This window comes from Nuphar pumila, chromosome 13 (genome assembly GCF_984573655.1).
Source record: "Nuphar pumila chromosome 13, dmNupPumi1.hap1.1, whole genome shotgun sequence".
In the NCBI taxonomy this organism is placed as follows: domain Eukaryota; kingdom Viridiplantae; phylum Streptophyta; class Magnoliopsida; order Nymphaeales; family Nymphaeaceae; genus Nuphar; species Nuphar pumila.
This window is the reverse complement of record NC_143261.1, coordinates 11920312-11937932: the sequence shown is the minus strand read 5'-3', so window position 1 is coordinate 11937932 and position 17621 is coordinate 11920312. Positions and strand designations below refer to the sequence as shown.

Below are 17621 nucleotides of genomic sequence, written 5' to 3'. Positions count from 1 at the left end.
GTTTAGCCTACCCTGGAAGGGTAGTGGTACAACCAGGAGTGACATTGTGAAAATGATGATTGTTGGGAGCGATAGATTCCCTGGACCTCCTGTCACTCGGGTTGAGGAGGTCGAGACAACGGGTCTCAAGGCTGCCGCATGCCAGTGGATGCATCCAACTCTCTATGTTTGCTCGCCATTGCTGAGAATCTTCCCGGTCGTTGACCGCTCACTTGGGAGCCCGTTTCACTCAGGTATCCGGGTAATCCACAATAGAATAATATACCCCCGGAATACTTAGTTTGAGATCGGAGTACCCTCTACCGTACCAGGAGGGCGTTAATATCGAAACAATGACCTTTTTCTTTCACAGATTTGATCTGAAATTATGCATTGTTGATATAATACATAAGCATGTTTTAAATTGTTTTTAATTGTCATATTTATAATTGCATAATTGTTCTTGAATGTATGCATTTTGATTTGTAAATTATTGAAATCATGCTTAATATTTGAATTGTATGGTTTTGATTATTGACTTACTTGGCTATCATAAGTCTAACCCCGTTTTATGGGGATTTCAGGTTCAGATATGGAATAGGAGATATTACAGTGGATGTTGGACAAGTGCGGCATCGAAGAATCGAGATTTCCAAGATCCTGAGATTAATTTAGGATTTATTTTAAATTTAATCCTAAATGTTTTCATTTTTGAACCTTGTGAAAAGACTATATTTATAATGTTAATATAAATTATTGTGGTTTTTGTTGTTAATTGGAATGTGACGTGCCTGAGGTTTAGGAAACCGAAAATCAAAAATCATTTTTGCTGTTTAAAAAAAAATTATGCATTTTTAAAGGTTTTAAAACCCCGGGGCGTTACAGTAATTTCGAGGACGGAATTTTTCTTTTAGGGGGGTAGAATGTAATACCCAAAATTTTTAATGATTTATAAATTCTGAAGAAAATTCAAGTTTTAATTTTTGTTTATTCTGAATGTGAATTATAGTGTTAAAACCCTGATTTTAGGGTTAGTACTGTTCAAAGTAAAGATTTGAATCTATATTTAAAATCCTGATAAAATTTTGTTGAGGCTTGTTCAAAAATCAGAATTCAAGGACATTCTAGTCATTAGTCAAATTGTCAAAGGGTAGCTTAGTAATTTGCCAATTCAGTGGCATTTTTCGATAAAATACCCAACTATATAAGGTCAAAATAGTAATTTTTCTTTTAGGGATATTTTCATGGAATTAATAAAATTGTCATGGATGAAAATGGTAATTTACCATTTTCAATGGCAGGCTATGTAATTTATTGAACTACAGAAGGACAATCAAGTAATTCTAAATCCTCTTATGGCAATCCTAAAAGATGGGATTGAGCCAAAGTTAAATTGGGTATTAAAAAGTAGTAAACTCAATAAAATATATTAATTTATAATATTTTAATCTCAGACCATGGTTTTAGAAAAAACACTGGCCCAAAACCATGGACAGGCCATGGTTTTCCAAAATCATGGGAGGACAAGTGTCACTCCTCAGTGAGGAGGTGACACTAAGCCTCTCTCTCTCTTTGACACTTGTCAAAAGAATGACAAGTGTCATTCAAAAATTAATTTTTTAATTACTTTGGTGACAAATGTCACCAAAGTGGGCCCCACAAGGGGGGGCGACATCCCCTCTCTCTCATATAAATACCCCTCACCCCCTCTCTCTCTCTACCCAAGTCCAAGACCCCCTCTCTCTCTAAGATCTCTCTCTCCTACTTTCTCTCTCTACCTTTGAATTTCTCTCTCTAGATTTTAGTTCAAAAACTCCGTAGAATCTCAGATTTTTTCTAAGAAACCTCTTCTAGCACTTTTCCTCTTTCCTTAAGCGAAGTCCGTTCTTCTGCAAAAAGCTTCGTCAGATCAGAAACAACCTCGAAAGCGCTGCCTGCAGGAGTTCTGCTAAACTTAGCAGAAAGGTCGGATTTGGATAGCGGAAGCGCTGCTCAAATCAACTAAACGAGGTTAGTATTCAAAAACCCTCTTCTAAATTCAAATTCATACTTTCTGAGCTTCCCTATTCTCTTTCTGAACCCCAACTCTATTTCTTTTGGATTTAAATTTTGACAATTTTGCCAAAATTTTATCCAAGCCTGCCTCTACGCAGGGGAAGCCCTGTTTAAATTTTTTAAAATGTTTTTAAGTATTCAAAACTATTTTAGCAGTAGTTCTGGCAAAATTTTCTAAAAGACTTTTGAAAAATTGAGTTTTTATAGCAGAAGTTCTGCCAAAATGATTTAAAGATTTTTGAAAAAAAAGTAGAATTAGTATAGCAGTAATTCTGACCAAATTTTTAAATGATTTCTGAAAAAGATTAAATATTTTAATTATAATTCTGGCAAAAGTTTTTCAGATAGTTTAGAAATTTTGAGTTTATTTAGTAGAAGTTGTATCAAAATTTTTATAACTATTTCAGAAAAAAATCAATTTTTATAAAGGAAATTCAATTAAAATTTTCAAAAATCCTTTTAAATATTTGAATCAAATTTTTTTTAAAACCCTTTATAAAAATATTTGTGACGCAAAGTCATGTTCGAATTCTTACAACTCGAATTCAAGTTCAAACCCTTTTTCGAACATTTGAGTTATTACAAAGGAAACTCTGTAAAAAAATTTATAAAAGTTTTAAGGTCAATTATAAATAAATTTTTAGATTTTTAATAAATTCTTCAAAAGATACTTCTTTAAATTATAGGGCAAATACTACTCAAAATTCGATATAAAAATATTAACTAATATAATGAATTCTATCAGATTAAATCAAAGCACGAGTGCTTTATTCTTTTCTCCTTAGTTCTATCGAAATCCAAGTAAGTTATTCTATCAAAATCTTATAATTTTATATTAAACATGTTTTTGATTCATGTTTTTGATTCGTGCATGATTATTTAAATTTGATTCATAATCAAATGCATATTTTAATATCTGCAAAATTAAGTACATGTTTTGATTTCAAATCTTGTGATTTTAAATCAAATACTATGGTTAAGACATTTATGAAAAGAAGAATTTTGTATAGCATGTTGATTTTCAAAAGATTTTATTATTGCAGGAGTCATGTCTATACAAACTTAATTCTCGCCTTCATAGGCGAATGCGCATTGTGATAGAGCAAAATTCTGGATGGGCTGGATACATATGACCCGTGTTTATTTGAAAGAAATAATTTGGCTATTGAGCCTAATTTTGAAAAGATGAAAAGTCCTATAAAAGAATCCTTCAAGCCCATATAGGTTTAGCCTACCCTGGAAGGGTAGTGGTACAACCAGGAGTGACATTGTGAAAATGATGATTGTTGGGAGCGATAGATTCCCTGGACCTCCTGTCACTCGGGTTGAGGAGGTCGAGAAAACGGGTCTCAAGGCTGCCGCATGCCAGTGGATGCATCCAACTCTCTATGTTTGCTCGCCATTGCTGAGAATCTTCCCGGTCGTTGACCGCTCACTTGGGAGCCCGTTTCACTCAGGTATCCGGGTAATCCACAATAGAATAATATACCCCCGGAATACTTAGTTTGAGATCGGAGTACCCTCTACCGTACCAGGAGGGCGTTAATATCGAAACAATGACCTTTTTCTTTCACAGATTTGATCTGAAATTATGCATTGTTGATATAATACATAAGCATGTTTTAAATTGTTTTTAATTGTCATATTTATAATTGCATAATTGTTCTTGAATGTATGCATTTTGATTTGTAAATTATTGAAATCATGCTTAATATTTGAATTGTATGGTTTTGATTATTGACTTACTTGGCTATCATAAGTCTAACCCCGTTTTATGGGGATTTCAGGTTCAGATATGGAATAGGAGATATTACAGTGGATGTTGGACAAGTGCGGCATCGAAGAATCGAGATTTCCAAGATCCTGAGATTAATTTAGGATTTATTTTAAATTTAATCCTAAATGTTTTCATTTTTGAACCTTGTGAAAAGACTATGTTTATAATGTTAATATAAATTATTGTTGTTTTTGTTGTTAATTGGAATGTGACGTGCCTGAGGTTTAGGAAACCGAAAATCAAAAATCATTTCCGCTGTTTAAAAAAAAAATCTGCATTTTTAAAGGTTTTAAAACCCCGGGGCGTTACACAAACTATCTCTTAAAGATCATCATACCAGTCAAACTCTCCATAGGACTCACCACATGATAACTAAGTCCCAAGATGACACATTAAAACTGCAGTTATTTCTTATCATAAAGTATCCAGTTCCTATAGGTCTTTTGATCGAAGTCCTATAGAAAGAAAATGAACCTTATGATTTTAGTCAAGTTGTGAAGGATCCAAAGTGGTGTCTCGCCATAACAGATGAAATCAGTACCCTATATAGTAACCAAACTTGGACTTTTGTTCCTCCTATTGGTGTCCTCAACCTAGTTGGTTGCAAATGGATATACAAAATAAAGCGTTACGTTGATAAGACTATTGCTAGATATAAAGTTTAACTAGTTGCCAAAGGGTACAATCAACAGGAAGGTGAAGATTGTTTTTAGACTTTTAGTCCTGTCATCAAACCTACCTCCATCAAAACTTTTTTTCTATTGCAGTCAACTGCAACTAGATTTTAATAATGTCTTCTTGCATGGTTTTCTAAAAGAAGTGTATATGAACAAACCTCTAGGTTTTGAAGACAGAAAGCACTCTAACTACGTATGCAAACTTAGTCGAGCCTTATACAGGTTAAAGCAAGCTTTCTATGCATGGTTTGAAAGATTGAAGGTGTACTTAGAGAAACTGAATTTTGTAGAGTTTTGTGTTGACTCATCCTTGTTTATTCGCCATAAGCATGGTGTAAAGATGTACATTTTAATATATGTAGATGATATAATTGTAACGGAGAACTCTCATCAAGAGATCGAAAACATTATTCAAGCTTTCGGATAAGAATTTTTCATTAAAGACTTAGTTCCTTTACACTACTTCTTGGTTAAGTATCACAGATTTCTTGATTAAGTCTAGCATGATGGATTGCAAAAATGTTATTACTCATGCATCTGCTAATGTTTCTTTTTCAAGATTTTTTGAAGAATTTTTAAAAAATCCAACTCAATATAGAAATATTGTGGGAGATCTTCAATATGCTACGTTCACCCAGCCAGATATAGCCTTCACCATAAATAAAGCTTGTCAATTTATGCTTGAGCCCTTGCACGATCATTGAAAACATTTCAAATGTCTTCTGTGATATCTTAAAGGAACTCTCAACTATGGCTTGCACATTAAGCAGTCCAATAGCCTCAGGATTACAATGTTTTCTTATGCTGACTAGGAAACTTGCCAAGATGATCTGAAGTCTACCAATATATATATATATATATATATATATATATATATATATATATATATATATATATATATATATATATATATATATTACTTTTGTAGGACCTAATGTGTTGTCCTGAAGCTCTTCCAAACAACATACAGTTGCTCGATCAAATACAGAAGTTTTATACAAGGTCATTGCTGGAACAACCTTTGAGTTAATGTGGCTCAATCAACTATTAAAAGATTTGGGCCTTAGTCCTCTGGAGGTCTCATTACTCTGGTGTGATAATTAATTTGGGAGCTACATATCTAATGGCCAATCCTATGTTACATGTCACAACAAAACGCAAAGAGTTTGACTACCACTTTTGTTAGAGAAAAAGTTGCTTAGAGATACTGAGATCCAATTCGTCCCATTCGAGAATCAAATTGCTGGTATTCTCACTAAAGATTTCCTCGGACAAAAATTTTAATATTTTTAGAGACAAGCTAAATCTTAAAGAAATTAGCTTGAGAGGGCGTGTGAAAAAAGATTTGGATCCAGGCGTGCAAGAAAGACATGGATTCAGAGCCTATTTGCACTAGACTCTTGTCAGAGAGATCCGCTCGTTGAAAATGAATCATCGTCATACTGGCCCACATGCTGATGTGGATTTTCATTATCTAGATGACTGCAAGAAGGACTCTTAGTACAGGAAGAAGTCTTGTATAGAATCTGAAATAGTCCGGCAGTAATAGGGTTTCCCGGTGTGAGGAGAGTCTCACAAAACATGTATCTCTTGAGTTCTGTTATAAAAAGAGGAAAGACCCTCTCTGGGGCGTGATGAGAGAGAGAGAGACTATGCTGGGTGTAGGTTTTGCTTTGACCCAGCCACTATAAAATGGTTTTTCTTTGATGTGTTTGCCTGTATTCGTGAGTCGTTCTGGAAGTGTTTGTGAGTTCTCTCTAAGTAGGACGGTTTTACAAGAACCCATACTTCCACTCATAATAATTAACAAAGAACGAAAAAGCCAATTGCTCATGATGATTCGGGGGCTCGCGTGGTGCATCTAACGTAAACTTGGCTGTTGTTGGCAACGAACGAACGAGTACCCCCCGAACCCCAACCTTCAATTATCGACGGCGGCCCAACTGCAGAACGTATATGATAGATATATATCCCCTCCCTCTAATGGACTTTTTGCCGCCTTCCATCCCAACAAAGGCGAGAGAGTCAAGATACGCTTGCATGAGAACCAGTTGATCTGCTAGCTTCCAGAGGAATCAGGCACAACACCTTCCAAAACAAAAACCTTCTTTTTTTATCTTCATTAAGCCAACTCGTCGTTGTCGTTGTCATTGTCGTTGTCGTCGTCGCCACCTCCTTCGTTGTCGTCGTTGTCGTTGGCCCTGCTCTGCTGTATGACCAACACCGAGCCCGGATAGCCGAAGTCGGATGAGGCCAGCAGGTCGCCTATGTGGCCCAGCTCGGGGCACTCCTCCCAGTCGGACATGCCCGCCGTGAGCGGCGTCGTCTCCTTGCTCCCCTTCCCCACCAGCAGCAGCGCGTACATGCCGTGCAGCTCCCCAAGAGATTTCACCGTTTCCACGCCGTTGCTCACGTACTTCTCCACGAACGACACCGACCCCGTCACCACGTACCGCGTGAAGAAGTTGGACAGGTAGGCGTCGTCGGCCGCCTTCTCCTTGACGTGTTGATTGATCTTGTTGAGCACCCGGTGCGCCCTCGCGGACTGCATCTCGATGGCCTGCTCGTACTCCTGAGGGTTCGTGGGAAGGAATCTTATCACCGTGAGGTTCACGCCCGGGTGGTCGACCATCCTCCCGGCATAGGCCAGGGCCTCGCGATCGTCGCGGCCGCCGAAGAAGAGGACGCCGACCTGGTACAGCAACTCTGAGGCGGCCGCGGTCTGGCTGGTCGTGCCGAGCCCGCGGTCTATCAGCACTCCGACGGTGCAGCGGGCGTGGCGGAGGACCTTGTTGTTGACGTCGCGGTAGGCGTTCTTGATGGTCTCCATGACGCCGTCGACCCTCTGCAGCTTGTGGAAGGGCAGGATGATGACGGAGGAGCGCAGGTCGTCGGCGCCGTTGCAGATATCGTCGTGCATGTTGTAGAACCCGGAGATGGCCTTGACGTGGCGCACCGGGATGCCCGTGGACTGCCGGAAGGTGAGCAGCGTGATGCCGATCTGGTTGGTCTCCCTGGCCAGTGCCGAGCCGCGCCCCTCGTCGTCGTCGTCGGCGACGCTGGGGGTGCTGCCGTGGAGGGACGAGCCGGCCTCGCCGCCGGCGTGCGTGAGGGTGGAGGCAGCCTTATCGGTGAGCTCGATGAGCTGAATGAGGTAGACGGAGGTGGGGACGCTGAAGGGGCCCCGGGAGCCCTCGACCAGGCTGAGGAGGCCTGATAGGGTGTGGGTGGTGTGGGTGCACACGAGCATCCGCATCTCGGTCTCTGTGGAGATCAGCTCCAGGCCCACGGGGTTGTACCCGGCCACGTGACGTCGCTGGTACCGTACGATGGCCATGACCAGCGGGGACGTGATCATCGTGTTGAAGATGGAGCTCACCAACGAGACCATGACGATCTCACCTGTCCACACCTGAGAAAAAACAACGCCCCAGTCCACCACCAAACTCGGTGAAACAGAACACTTCATAGATAGGTACTCATGGGAAGAGAAAGGAAAAGGCACTCACATCCTTGTCTGCGTTCTGGCTCAGGATGACGACGTCCACCTGGCCTTTGACGTTGAGCAGGAGCCCCAACACCATAGCCTGCGCCAAAGGTATGCCAAGCACGCTGCAGGCCACGGCGGAGCCCAAGATCTTACCCGTGAGGGAGATGGCGACGATGAGCAACAGCATCACGACGTCCTCGCTGCCATGCATCCCCGTGATGTCGACCCCGAGCGCTCCGTAGGCGAAGACCAAGGGCAGGAATATCTCGTTCACGGGCCCGTGCAGCCTGTGCAGGATGGCCCTCCCCATGTCCCCCGACTTGGGGAACGCCAGCCCGAAGGCGAAGCCCATGAACATGTCATTGAGCGCCAGCACTGCGCCCGTGAAGGACACCAGGTAGAGCGTCAGGACGATGGCCGCGACCTGGAGGTTGGTGGGCTCGCCGCCGCGGTTGCGCCGGTCCAGCCACCTCGTCACGGGCCTGACCAGGAAGGCGGCCATGGCCGCTATCATGCCGGTGGCGAGGATGTCAAAAACGTTGCTCATATGATTCGGCTTCAAGCCCATGACGAGCAGCACGATCATGTCGTTGATTATGGCGGAGGAAATGGCCAGCCGGCCGATGTCGAGAGTCGCGAGTTTCAGCTCCGCGGCTGTCCTCGCCACGGCAGGTGCGCTCGTCCCCGATACGACGAAGATGAACAGGAAGAGGAAGTTCTGGAAGGTGGCGGTGCTGTGGATAATATTCATGGCCAGGGAAGCCAAAGAGGCGCCGAGCAGCATGGGCACCCCGAGGGTGCCCAGCGTGATCAACGACGACTTATTGCTGGTCTGCCACAGGTACAGCGGATCCAGTTCTAGGCCCAGCAGGAACATGTAGAACACCCGGCCCACAATTGCGACGGACTGGAGCACATGCCGTTGAGCAGGGCCAATGAATTCGTCTCTCAGAGGCGATACCTTGCTGAGCACCGAACCCACCAGCACACCCGTCTGCAACCGACCATACCCATACACAACAAAATAATCAATCAGCCAACTCAACTCAATCGTTCGGAACATGAGCAATTCTAGTCAATAATTAATGTTCTTCCTTAATTTCAGTTCAACATAATATGCGGAGTAGGCGCTACTAAAGTATCGAAAAAAAATTATTGAAAACTAAAAAAATGTTGCTTCTGATAAAGATTTTATAAACTCGTGTCTCAAATTCGTGTCGATACGCGTGTCTTTGTGACTTAAAAACTGTATGCTTGCCATATTTTTCAAAAGATTTTTGTTTGACGAGAGATTATATAAGCTCGTGTATGAAATTTGGATCACATGTTGGATCATACCCGTATCATTGTGACACAAGTCTCCAAGTAATGTGCACCAACATTTTTTCTAGAGCTGCAAGGCTTGAAGCTTATCATGCTACCTTGCAAGGCATTTCGTCCAAAGGGTAACAAGATCGTGTGTTGGGATACATGTAAAGCCTTTCCTGCTCTAATGACATCATGAGTTTCTTTCCTCGAACTTAATACCAAATTACCAATTATGCTTGAAAAGGGACCAATTGCTTCCGAAGAGAGCCATTTGTGCATTTAGGCTCTTAAAACCCCATCTTTCATACACATAGAGCCCACTTAAGGGATACTAGCCTTACAAATAAGGCTGTTCATTGTTTTTCTTTTGAAAGGCAAGCTTGGGTTAATTAGTCTGACCCCCACCAGTTATTATTCAACATACCACTGGGTTTTGAACCAGCAACATCCCACCACAAGGGGACATGCACTGACAGCTCCTACCAACCATGCAGAAACCCCGTTTGTAATAAGGGTGTTCATTGTAACCTCACTGAAGAAAAGCCACTTTTCCTTGAAAAAAGATGCATAGAAGGAAAAAGTTACTTCACCATAGGAGGCATGAGTAGGATTCTCAAGGCTCAGCCTGGAGCTCCCACCCTGCACGTCCAATGGAACGTCTCTCTCTGCACAAACTGAGCTTAACAAACAGAGCCGTGTCCGGGCCAGCTCATCAGTTGCGCTCAGGATGAGCTTACCGAATGGAGCCAAGCCTGAACAACATTGGTTCAGGCTCAGGCCAAGCTCGAGCCCAGCCTTAGCACCATTTTACTTGGGTCCCTAGGTGTGAGCCCATTTTGATAAAAGAAGGCCCTCTTTTACCAACAGGAGGGAGAGCTCCGATTGCTTGATAGGAGCTGTTAGTGCACGTCACCAGCCAATGGTATGTTGTGTAACTGGTGGGGGTGTCAGCCTAACCACAGCTTGTCTTTCAAAAAAAAAGAAGGCGCTCTTTTGCATGACCACATATTACGTGACCACGTTACATGCAGCGTCAATGCACGGTGGGTATGCAGCGACCTGCTAGGCAGTCATTCATCTTGGCATTTCTGGCAATGGGTGTGGTGTTCATCTCGAAAAAAATTGAGATCAATGGTCAGCGGTAACGGAGCTGCATGTTAAACATGTAAAACTGCCCCCCGGATATTGCCAGAGAATTATGGATTTGAAGTGGTGAACGATCATCTGTTCTTACCAAAATCTCTGAGACCACACGGGGCTGCCCAACTCTCTTCATGAGGAAATGAACTAGATGGAACGAGATAAGAATGATCCCAGCCTGACTGAAGACCAACATCAAGCTATCAGAGTTCTTACATTCTTTTGATTGCTTAGTCCCCGGCAATATAGCATCCATCTTGAAGACGATGATGACGACGACGACGACGACAAAGAGAACAATGGAGAAGGAAAGAAGGAAGATGATCGCCTTTGCATCACAAGCGCGTGCTAGTTTGGTGGGGTGTCATGTGAGAGGTTGGGCATGTTTCGTGGTAGGTTTTCAATTGGCAGCCTATTGTGGGGATGCTTGAAAACCATAACCAAGAGTGCAGGTCGATGGGATGGGCAGAGCCTATGATTAGGGAAACGATTATATGAAGTTGCTGGCGTTTGTGTCTCCCCGCCTTCATAGGGTTCGGTTGTGCCACAAGAACATGATGTAAACGGGTTGGATCCGGTTCGGATGCTTCACTTAATTATATGAAGTGGTTGGCGTATTACTAAATCTATCTAATCGGACATGACAATGCTTCACTGAATTTTGCAGGAAAATCCCAATTTGGGTATTCATTGAATTCAGATTTTGACATAAAATGCTGCACCGCGTCCTATCAAACCCAAGTATGAACCTGGTACCATCATCTCAGATGAGGTTTGGGTCAGAACCAAACCCGAGCCGTTGACACCCATAATATATTTTAGTACATGGCTCCACGTTCATTTGACATGAACCACTTGTATGTCATGCCCCACCATTTTGACTGCATGTCCCTGATGGCACCAGAAGATACACTAATTCTAAATTAATGCAGCTATTATTTTTGTCACAGACCTATTTCTTCAATAGGCTAATACGGTGCGACGATCCTTCCTTACCGCAGCAAACCTTTCAATCACTCGCTTGTCGTTGCAGAAGCTTTGATAATAGAGAGTGCAAGAGAGCGAGAGAGAATAGAGGAAGACAAATTGCAATCACTTGAAAGTAATCACAACGAGGATTAACAAAAGAAAGCTCAACGCATTTGCATTCATTCACAATTTTGTCTGCAGGCTCATTACAATTCAAATCTACGGGCTAACCCTTCAAGGTATTTATCAACATTAACCAAAGTGCAAGGGTGGCTCTGAGAAGGTTACAAGTGATTCGACACTTACATCATGACTCAACCAAAGCAAAACAGACTCTGAATACAACTATACAAAGTAGATCACAGAAAAACAAGCTCTCTCCTTCAAATCATGTGCCCCCCTTGACGTCATCTGTTTCATGATAGGCCCTGACTCTATCTTGATAGTGGCTCTTCATCCAGAATGTTGTCTCCCACGTCGGTTCCGCTGTCTCTGCCTACTGCACAAAATACTTCTTCGCTTCGCCCAAGTAGTTGACCCTGTGACGAAGGATCTTGCTAAGACGCTTCTTGGCTTGTTGTGTTGTCGGACCCTCTACAGGATATGAGCATGTTGTGGCACGCTACGTTTCGGATCCCCCTCGTCTGCACAGAACGATTTCAGGTTGCACACGTGAAACACCAGGTGCGCCTTAAAGTCTGGAGGCAGGTCCAACTAGTACGCTAGGTTGCCCACTTTTTTAGTGATGGTGAATGGTCCCTCATACTTCCTTATCAGTCCACAGTGACGTTCACGAAAGATGCATGTGTGATCCAGATAAAGTTTTACCAACACTTGGTCCCCAACACGGAACTCAGCAAGCTAACGACGTTTGTCTGTCCACTTCTTCATTCTCTTAGTCGCTTTGTGCAGAAATGCTTTCGTTATCTCGGTTTGCTCGTGTCAGTCTTGAATAAAGTGATAGGCAAAGGATAACCTTCCCTTCTCCTATGCGGCTAGAGTATGCGGGGTCAGCTGTTGCTGCCCCGTAGCTATCTCGAACGGGCTTTGGTCTGAAGACTTGTACTTTTAAAGATTATAGCAGAATTTGGCTACATCCATAAGCTTCACCCAGTCTTTCTGATTGGCACTAACAAAGTGCCTGAGGTACTGCTCCAATAGTCTGTTGATGCGCTCTGTCTGCTCATTCGTCCGTGGGTGAAAACTTATTGAAAATAGCAGATCGAAACCAAGTAGCCGAAACACTTAACACCAGAATTTGCCTGTGAAACGAGCATCATGATCGCTCATAATACTTATTGGTACACCCTAGTGCTTCACAATATGCATGACGAATAGCTCGACAACCTTTTTTATGGGGCATTCCTTGGAAGTTGATATGAAAGTGGTATATTTAGATAAATGATCCACTACCACTAGGATGGTGTTGAAGCCATCTACCATTAGCAGACTGACAATGAAGTTCATGGAAATGCTTTCCCAAGGACGTTCTAGAATAGGTAAAGGCTCAATGAGGCCTGAAGTCTTCTGGTTAATCTCATTATTTTGCTGGTAGATAAGGCACATTCGCACATACCCCTGCACATCATCTCTCATCTGCGACCAATAGTAACCGCACTCAAGGAGTGCTAAGGTTTGCTCCTGTAATGGATGACTGGCTCATAAAGTATCATGACACTCTTTAAGCAGTTCGCAGCGAAGGCTTCCCCACTGCGGCATGAAGATGCATCCCTCTTTAGTCACGAGGAGGTCATCTCGTAGCCAGAATCATCGAGACTTTCTTGTCTATGCCAAAGAGACAAGGTGTTATGTTGTTGGGTTCTGTTGCATTCCTTCGTGAATGTGGTTCAGCAATGCGCCTTCTAAGTGAAGTTCAGAAGGCTCCATCTGCACAACTGTCAGTTCAGCCTTGCGACTCAGGGCATCCACAACAACATTGGTCTTCCCTACCTTATACTCCAAAGCAAAGTTGAACTCAGCTAGAAACATTTGTCATTGTGCTTGCTTGGGTGTCAGCTTCTTTTGCGTCTACAAATATCTTGTGGTGACGTTGTTCATCTTGACGATGAACTGGGTACCCAGAAGATAGTGTCGCCAGGTCCTAAGGTAGTGCACGATGGTTGTTATCCCAAGCTCGTACACCGTGTAGCACCTCTTCACATCCTTTAACTTTCGACTCTCGTAAGCAATCAGATGCCCCTTCTGCATAATAACTTCATCGATGGCGAAGTCTGAAGCATCTGTGTGAACTTCAAAGGGTCTTGAGTGGTCTAGCAATTGTAGCACTAGTTCCTTCTCCAGGGCCTTCTTCAAGGCATCAAAGGCATCTTTGTAGGCTTCTTTCTAGAGCCATACCTGATTCTTCTTCAGCAAATTCATGAGGGACACAACAATAAGGGAGTAGCCTTTGATGAACCACTGATAGTAGTTTGCCAAGCCAAGGAATGATCGTAACTCTGACACTTTGGTTGGTGGACTCTATTTATGAATGGCTCTTATCTTTTGTTCATCTATGCATAGCAAACCATGCCCCACGACGTGGCTAAGGAAGTTGATCTCCTCCTGACCGAATAGACACTTCTCTCGCTTGACACAAAGGTCATTCTCTTTCAGCACCTGAAACACTGTTCGCAAGTGCCCGACATGTTCCTTCATGCTGCTAGTGTAAATCACGATGTCATCAAGATAGACTACTACAAACTTATCTAAGTAAGGGTAGAAGATCTTGTTCATTAATGTCGTGAATGTGACCGGAGCATTAGTCAAACTGAATGACATCACCAGGAATTTGTAAGCACCATAACGAGTGACACAAGTTATCTTGGGCTCATCACCATCAACAATCCTTACTTGCCAGTAACCCGATCACAGATCTGACTTTGAAAAGACATGGGCACTGCCTAGCTGATCAAACAAGTCCGCTATAAGTGGCAACAAATACTTGTTTTTCACTGTGACCTTATTCAATGCATGATAGTCTACACAGTCGTTTGGAGCCATCATGTTTTACCTGAAAGAGTACTGGGGCACCAAAGGGTGCTTTCGAAGGATGAACAATACTTGCTTCTAACATCTCATCTAGTTGCCTGCGTAACTCATTCAATTTAGTCGGTCCCATGTGATAAGAGACCATGTCTCGGGGCTTTGCTCCTAGGGTCAACTATATCTTGTGATCGACCTCGCATCTCGGTGGTGGATGCTTCGGCAGTTTCGTGAGCATCACTCCTCGAAACTCCTTCAATATTGGGGCAAGGGTCGGCGGCACTGCTGCTTTCACCTTCCCTTCTTCAATGCACACGGCAACTAGGAATGTCTTCTCTCCCCGCTTGACACCCTTCTTCAATTACATAGCAGATAGCATTGAAGTCTTGCCTCCAAGAGTAAGGCACTTCACCGTGTAAGAAGAGTTTGGTCTCATGATTGTCAATGAGTTAACTTTTGACAACATCATCACATTCTGGCTGCAAAGAAACTTCATGCCCAAAATCATTCAAAAATCATCTAGGGACACCACTGAGAAGTTGGATTTACCTGCCCAACTCCCAATTTAGATAGCCACATCCCTTGCTTCACCAAGGATTGGCTTGGCCTCAGAGTTCACCATCTTGATGGTCCTCCGCTTTGGCCCAAGCTTCAAGCCCAACCGCTCTCCCTCTTCCCACGAGACGAAGTTATGCGTTGCCCCGGAGTCCACCATTGTCATAGTCAACTTTTCATTCTCAATGACTTTCAAATACATGAGTTTTTTGCTAACCAGTATGTTTTTGACTGCATAACTTCTAATTGCATTTATAGTCTGCATGGCTCCCATCTTTGGATGCACGACCTCAGCATCACTACTCTCTGCTTGTACTGCATTGGCTTGTCTGTCATCCTTCACAAGGCGCTTTGAACATTGCCTAGAGATGTGCCTATCACTACAGAACCAACAAGTCACAACCCGCCCTTTCTTGTCGAAATGGTGTTGGGTTGATGCCTCGCCCTTGTTACGTCGAACCTCCTTCTTACCTCCGTAGTTCAGCTTCTTCTCAACCTTAGTCGATGGAGAGAAGGACTTATGTTGTGTATCCACTAGTTGCTCATCTGTCACATATGCATCTTCCAAAGTCTCGGGATTGCTCTTTTTCACTTCGAACTGTGCCCATGGCTGTAATCCCACGATAAATCAGTTGAGTCTGTCTTCATCTAGCATATTGGGTACGTCCAGCATGAGCTTCTGGAACGTCCTGTTGTAGTCTATCAAGGCTCTATTGTGCTTCAATTCTGACACCATCCAATAAGCTTGACGTTGGACATTTCTCATTATAAAGTAGTTTTGTAGCTCAATTTTGAAGGCTTCAAAGGTATCAATTATGCATTGCCCTCTTTTCATGTCGCTATATTTTTGTCTCCACCAAGCTATGACATCTCCATCAAGTAGAGTTGTTGCAGCCTTTACCCTGAGGTCCTCGGCCAATACATTCTGAATATCCAAGTAGTCTTTCGCCTAAAACAGAAAGTTCTCTATGCCTTTGTTATCCCTTGAACCATTGAACTTCGTTGGCCTCGGCACATCTATCTTTGTGCCCTATCACCATTTTCGCTATTTAGGGTCACTATTCACTGTAAAGTGCGATTCTTCAACTAAAGCTTCCCTACTTCAGTCTGCAAGGTGGTCACTGTCGTAGTCAACGAAGTAACCTTTCCCATCAGCAAGTTCACCTGCTCTCGTAGGCTCCTCACCTCGTCATTCAGTCCTCTGAATGACTTAAATGCGTGTGAAATTACTTCCTCATGTGAAGTCACATCAGCCACCAGTCTATTGACAATTTTGGTCATCTACTTATGGCTCCGAGGTGAAGTCATCTCCTCGGCTTCGACAACTGCATTACCTTTGGTGCTACGCAAGTTGTATTGGGGCACCATGATGTTTTGCTCACAAATCGCGGCATGTTGGTGCATCTCTCGATATCGACTTCGGAGTCCCTTTTCCAGCTCAGAACAAACTCTGGTACCACTTGTCATGGACATATTTCTTCAATAGGCTAGTATGGCGCGAAGATCCTTCCTTACCGCTGCAAGCCTTCCGATCGCTTGCTTGTCACTGCAGAAGCTTTGATAATAAGGAGTGCAAGAGAACGAGAGAGATAAATTGCAATCACTTAAAGTAATCACAATGAGGGTGAACAAAAGAAAGCTCAACGCATTTGCATTCATTCATAATTTTGCCTGCAAGCTCATTATAGTTCAGATCGACGGGCTAACCCTTCAAGGTATTTATCAATCTGAACCAAAGTACAAGGGTGGGCCGAAGAAAGTTACAAGTGACTCGACACTTACATCATGACTCAACCAAAGCAAAACAGACTCTAGACACAACTGTACAAAATAGGTCACGAGAAAACAATTTTAATATTTCTAATAATTTTTGTTACTTTTTAATAATAGTTTGATAAAACCATTTTTAATATAAAAGTATGAAAAATGGTTTTTTATTGACTAAACAAGTCTGTGTCCTTGTATCTCAATTTTTAGAAAAACTTTTGAACTTGCAGGCGTATAATTGCACAAACAAGATTAGGGATAGACAACAAGCCGAGCGATCCGATAGGTCAAGCTGATTTGACCTACCATAGGACGGGTTTGGGTCAAGGTTTTAGGCCCGAGATTGTTAGCTATTGGGCTAAAACCCAGTCCATTATATACATGGATAGGTCTGAACTGGCCTAACGGGCCTTAGCTATTTATTAATAGTAAGAAACTTGAAAGTAAAAAACAGAACATTTTTTCAACTATTCTAAAGGAGAAAAAAATTTAAAAAAAAGAAAAGTTTTTTTCTAAAAAGTAATTTTTTTATAGAAAAAATCTCTAATTGGGGAGAGTGGAAGAATTTTTCCTATCAAAATCTCTCTCTCCTCTCCTGAGTGCCATCGATTTCTGACGAAGGAGAATCATCATTGTTCTGGTCATGATGGGTGTCCTCTGTTTGGGTCACAATATCAGGGTTTTGGTTGTTGCATTAAGATGATCCCAGCAAAATGATATGGATGATGGGAGTAGTCTACTTACTAGTTCCTTAAAGTGGGGTCTTAGAGTTCTGATTATCTTAGAAACCTTTTGTTTTCATTAGGGATGGTTGGTCATGGGGTTCTTAATGTTTCACAGGCCACTCAGAGTCAGGAGCTTGATCACATGTCATCTTTGTCTCAAGGATTTCAGGATTCTTCTATTGATTATCCTAATATTG

The 17621-nt window shown here is 42.5% G+C and overlaps 1 protein-coding gene across 1 annotated transcript; it reads right to left on the bottom strand.

Moving 5' to 3' along the window:
• Positions 1–6610: 6610 nt before the first annotated feature.
• LOC149817772 (cation/H(+) antiporter 15-like) lies at positions 6611–14528 on the bottom strand. The gene is made up of 5 exons (XM_089986080.1): positions 14406–14528; positions 13474–13738; positions 10521–10774; positions 7998–8972; positions 6611–7900 (listed from the first exon to the last, which is right to left on the bottom strand). The coding sequence occupies exons 1-5, from the start codon at positions 14526–14528 to the stop codon at positions 6611–6613; spliced, it is 2907 nt and encodes a 968-aa protein (XP_089842206.1).
• Positions 14529–17621: the final 3093 nt, after the last annotated feature.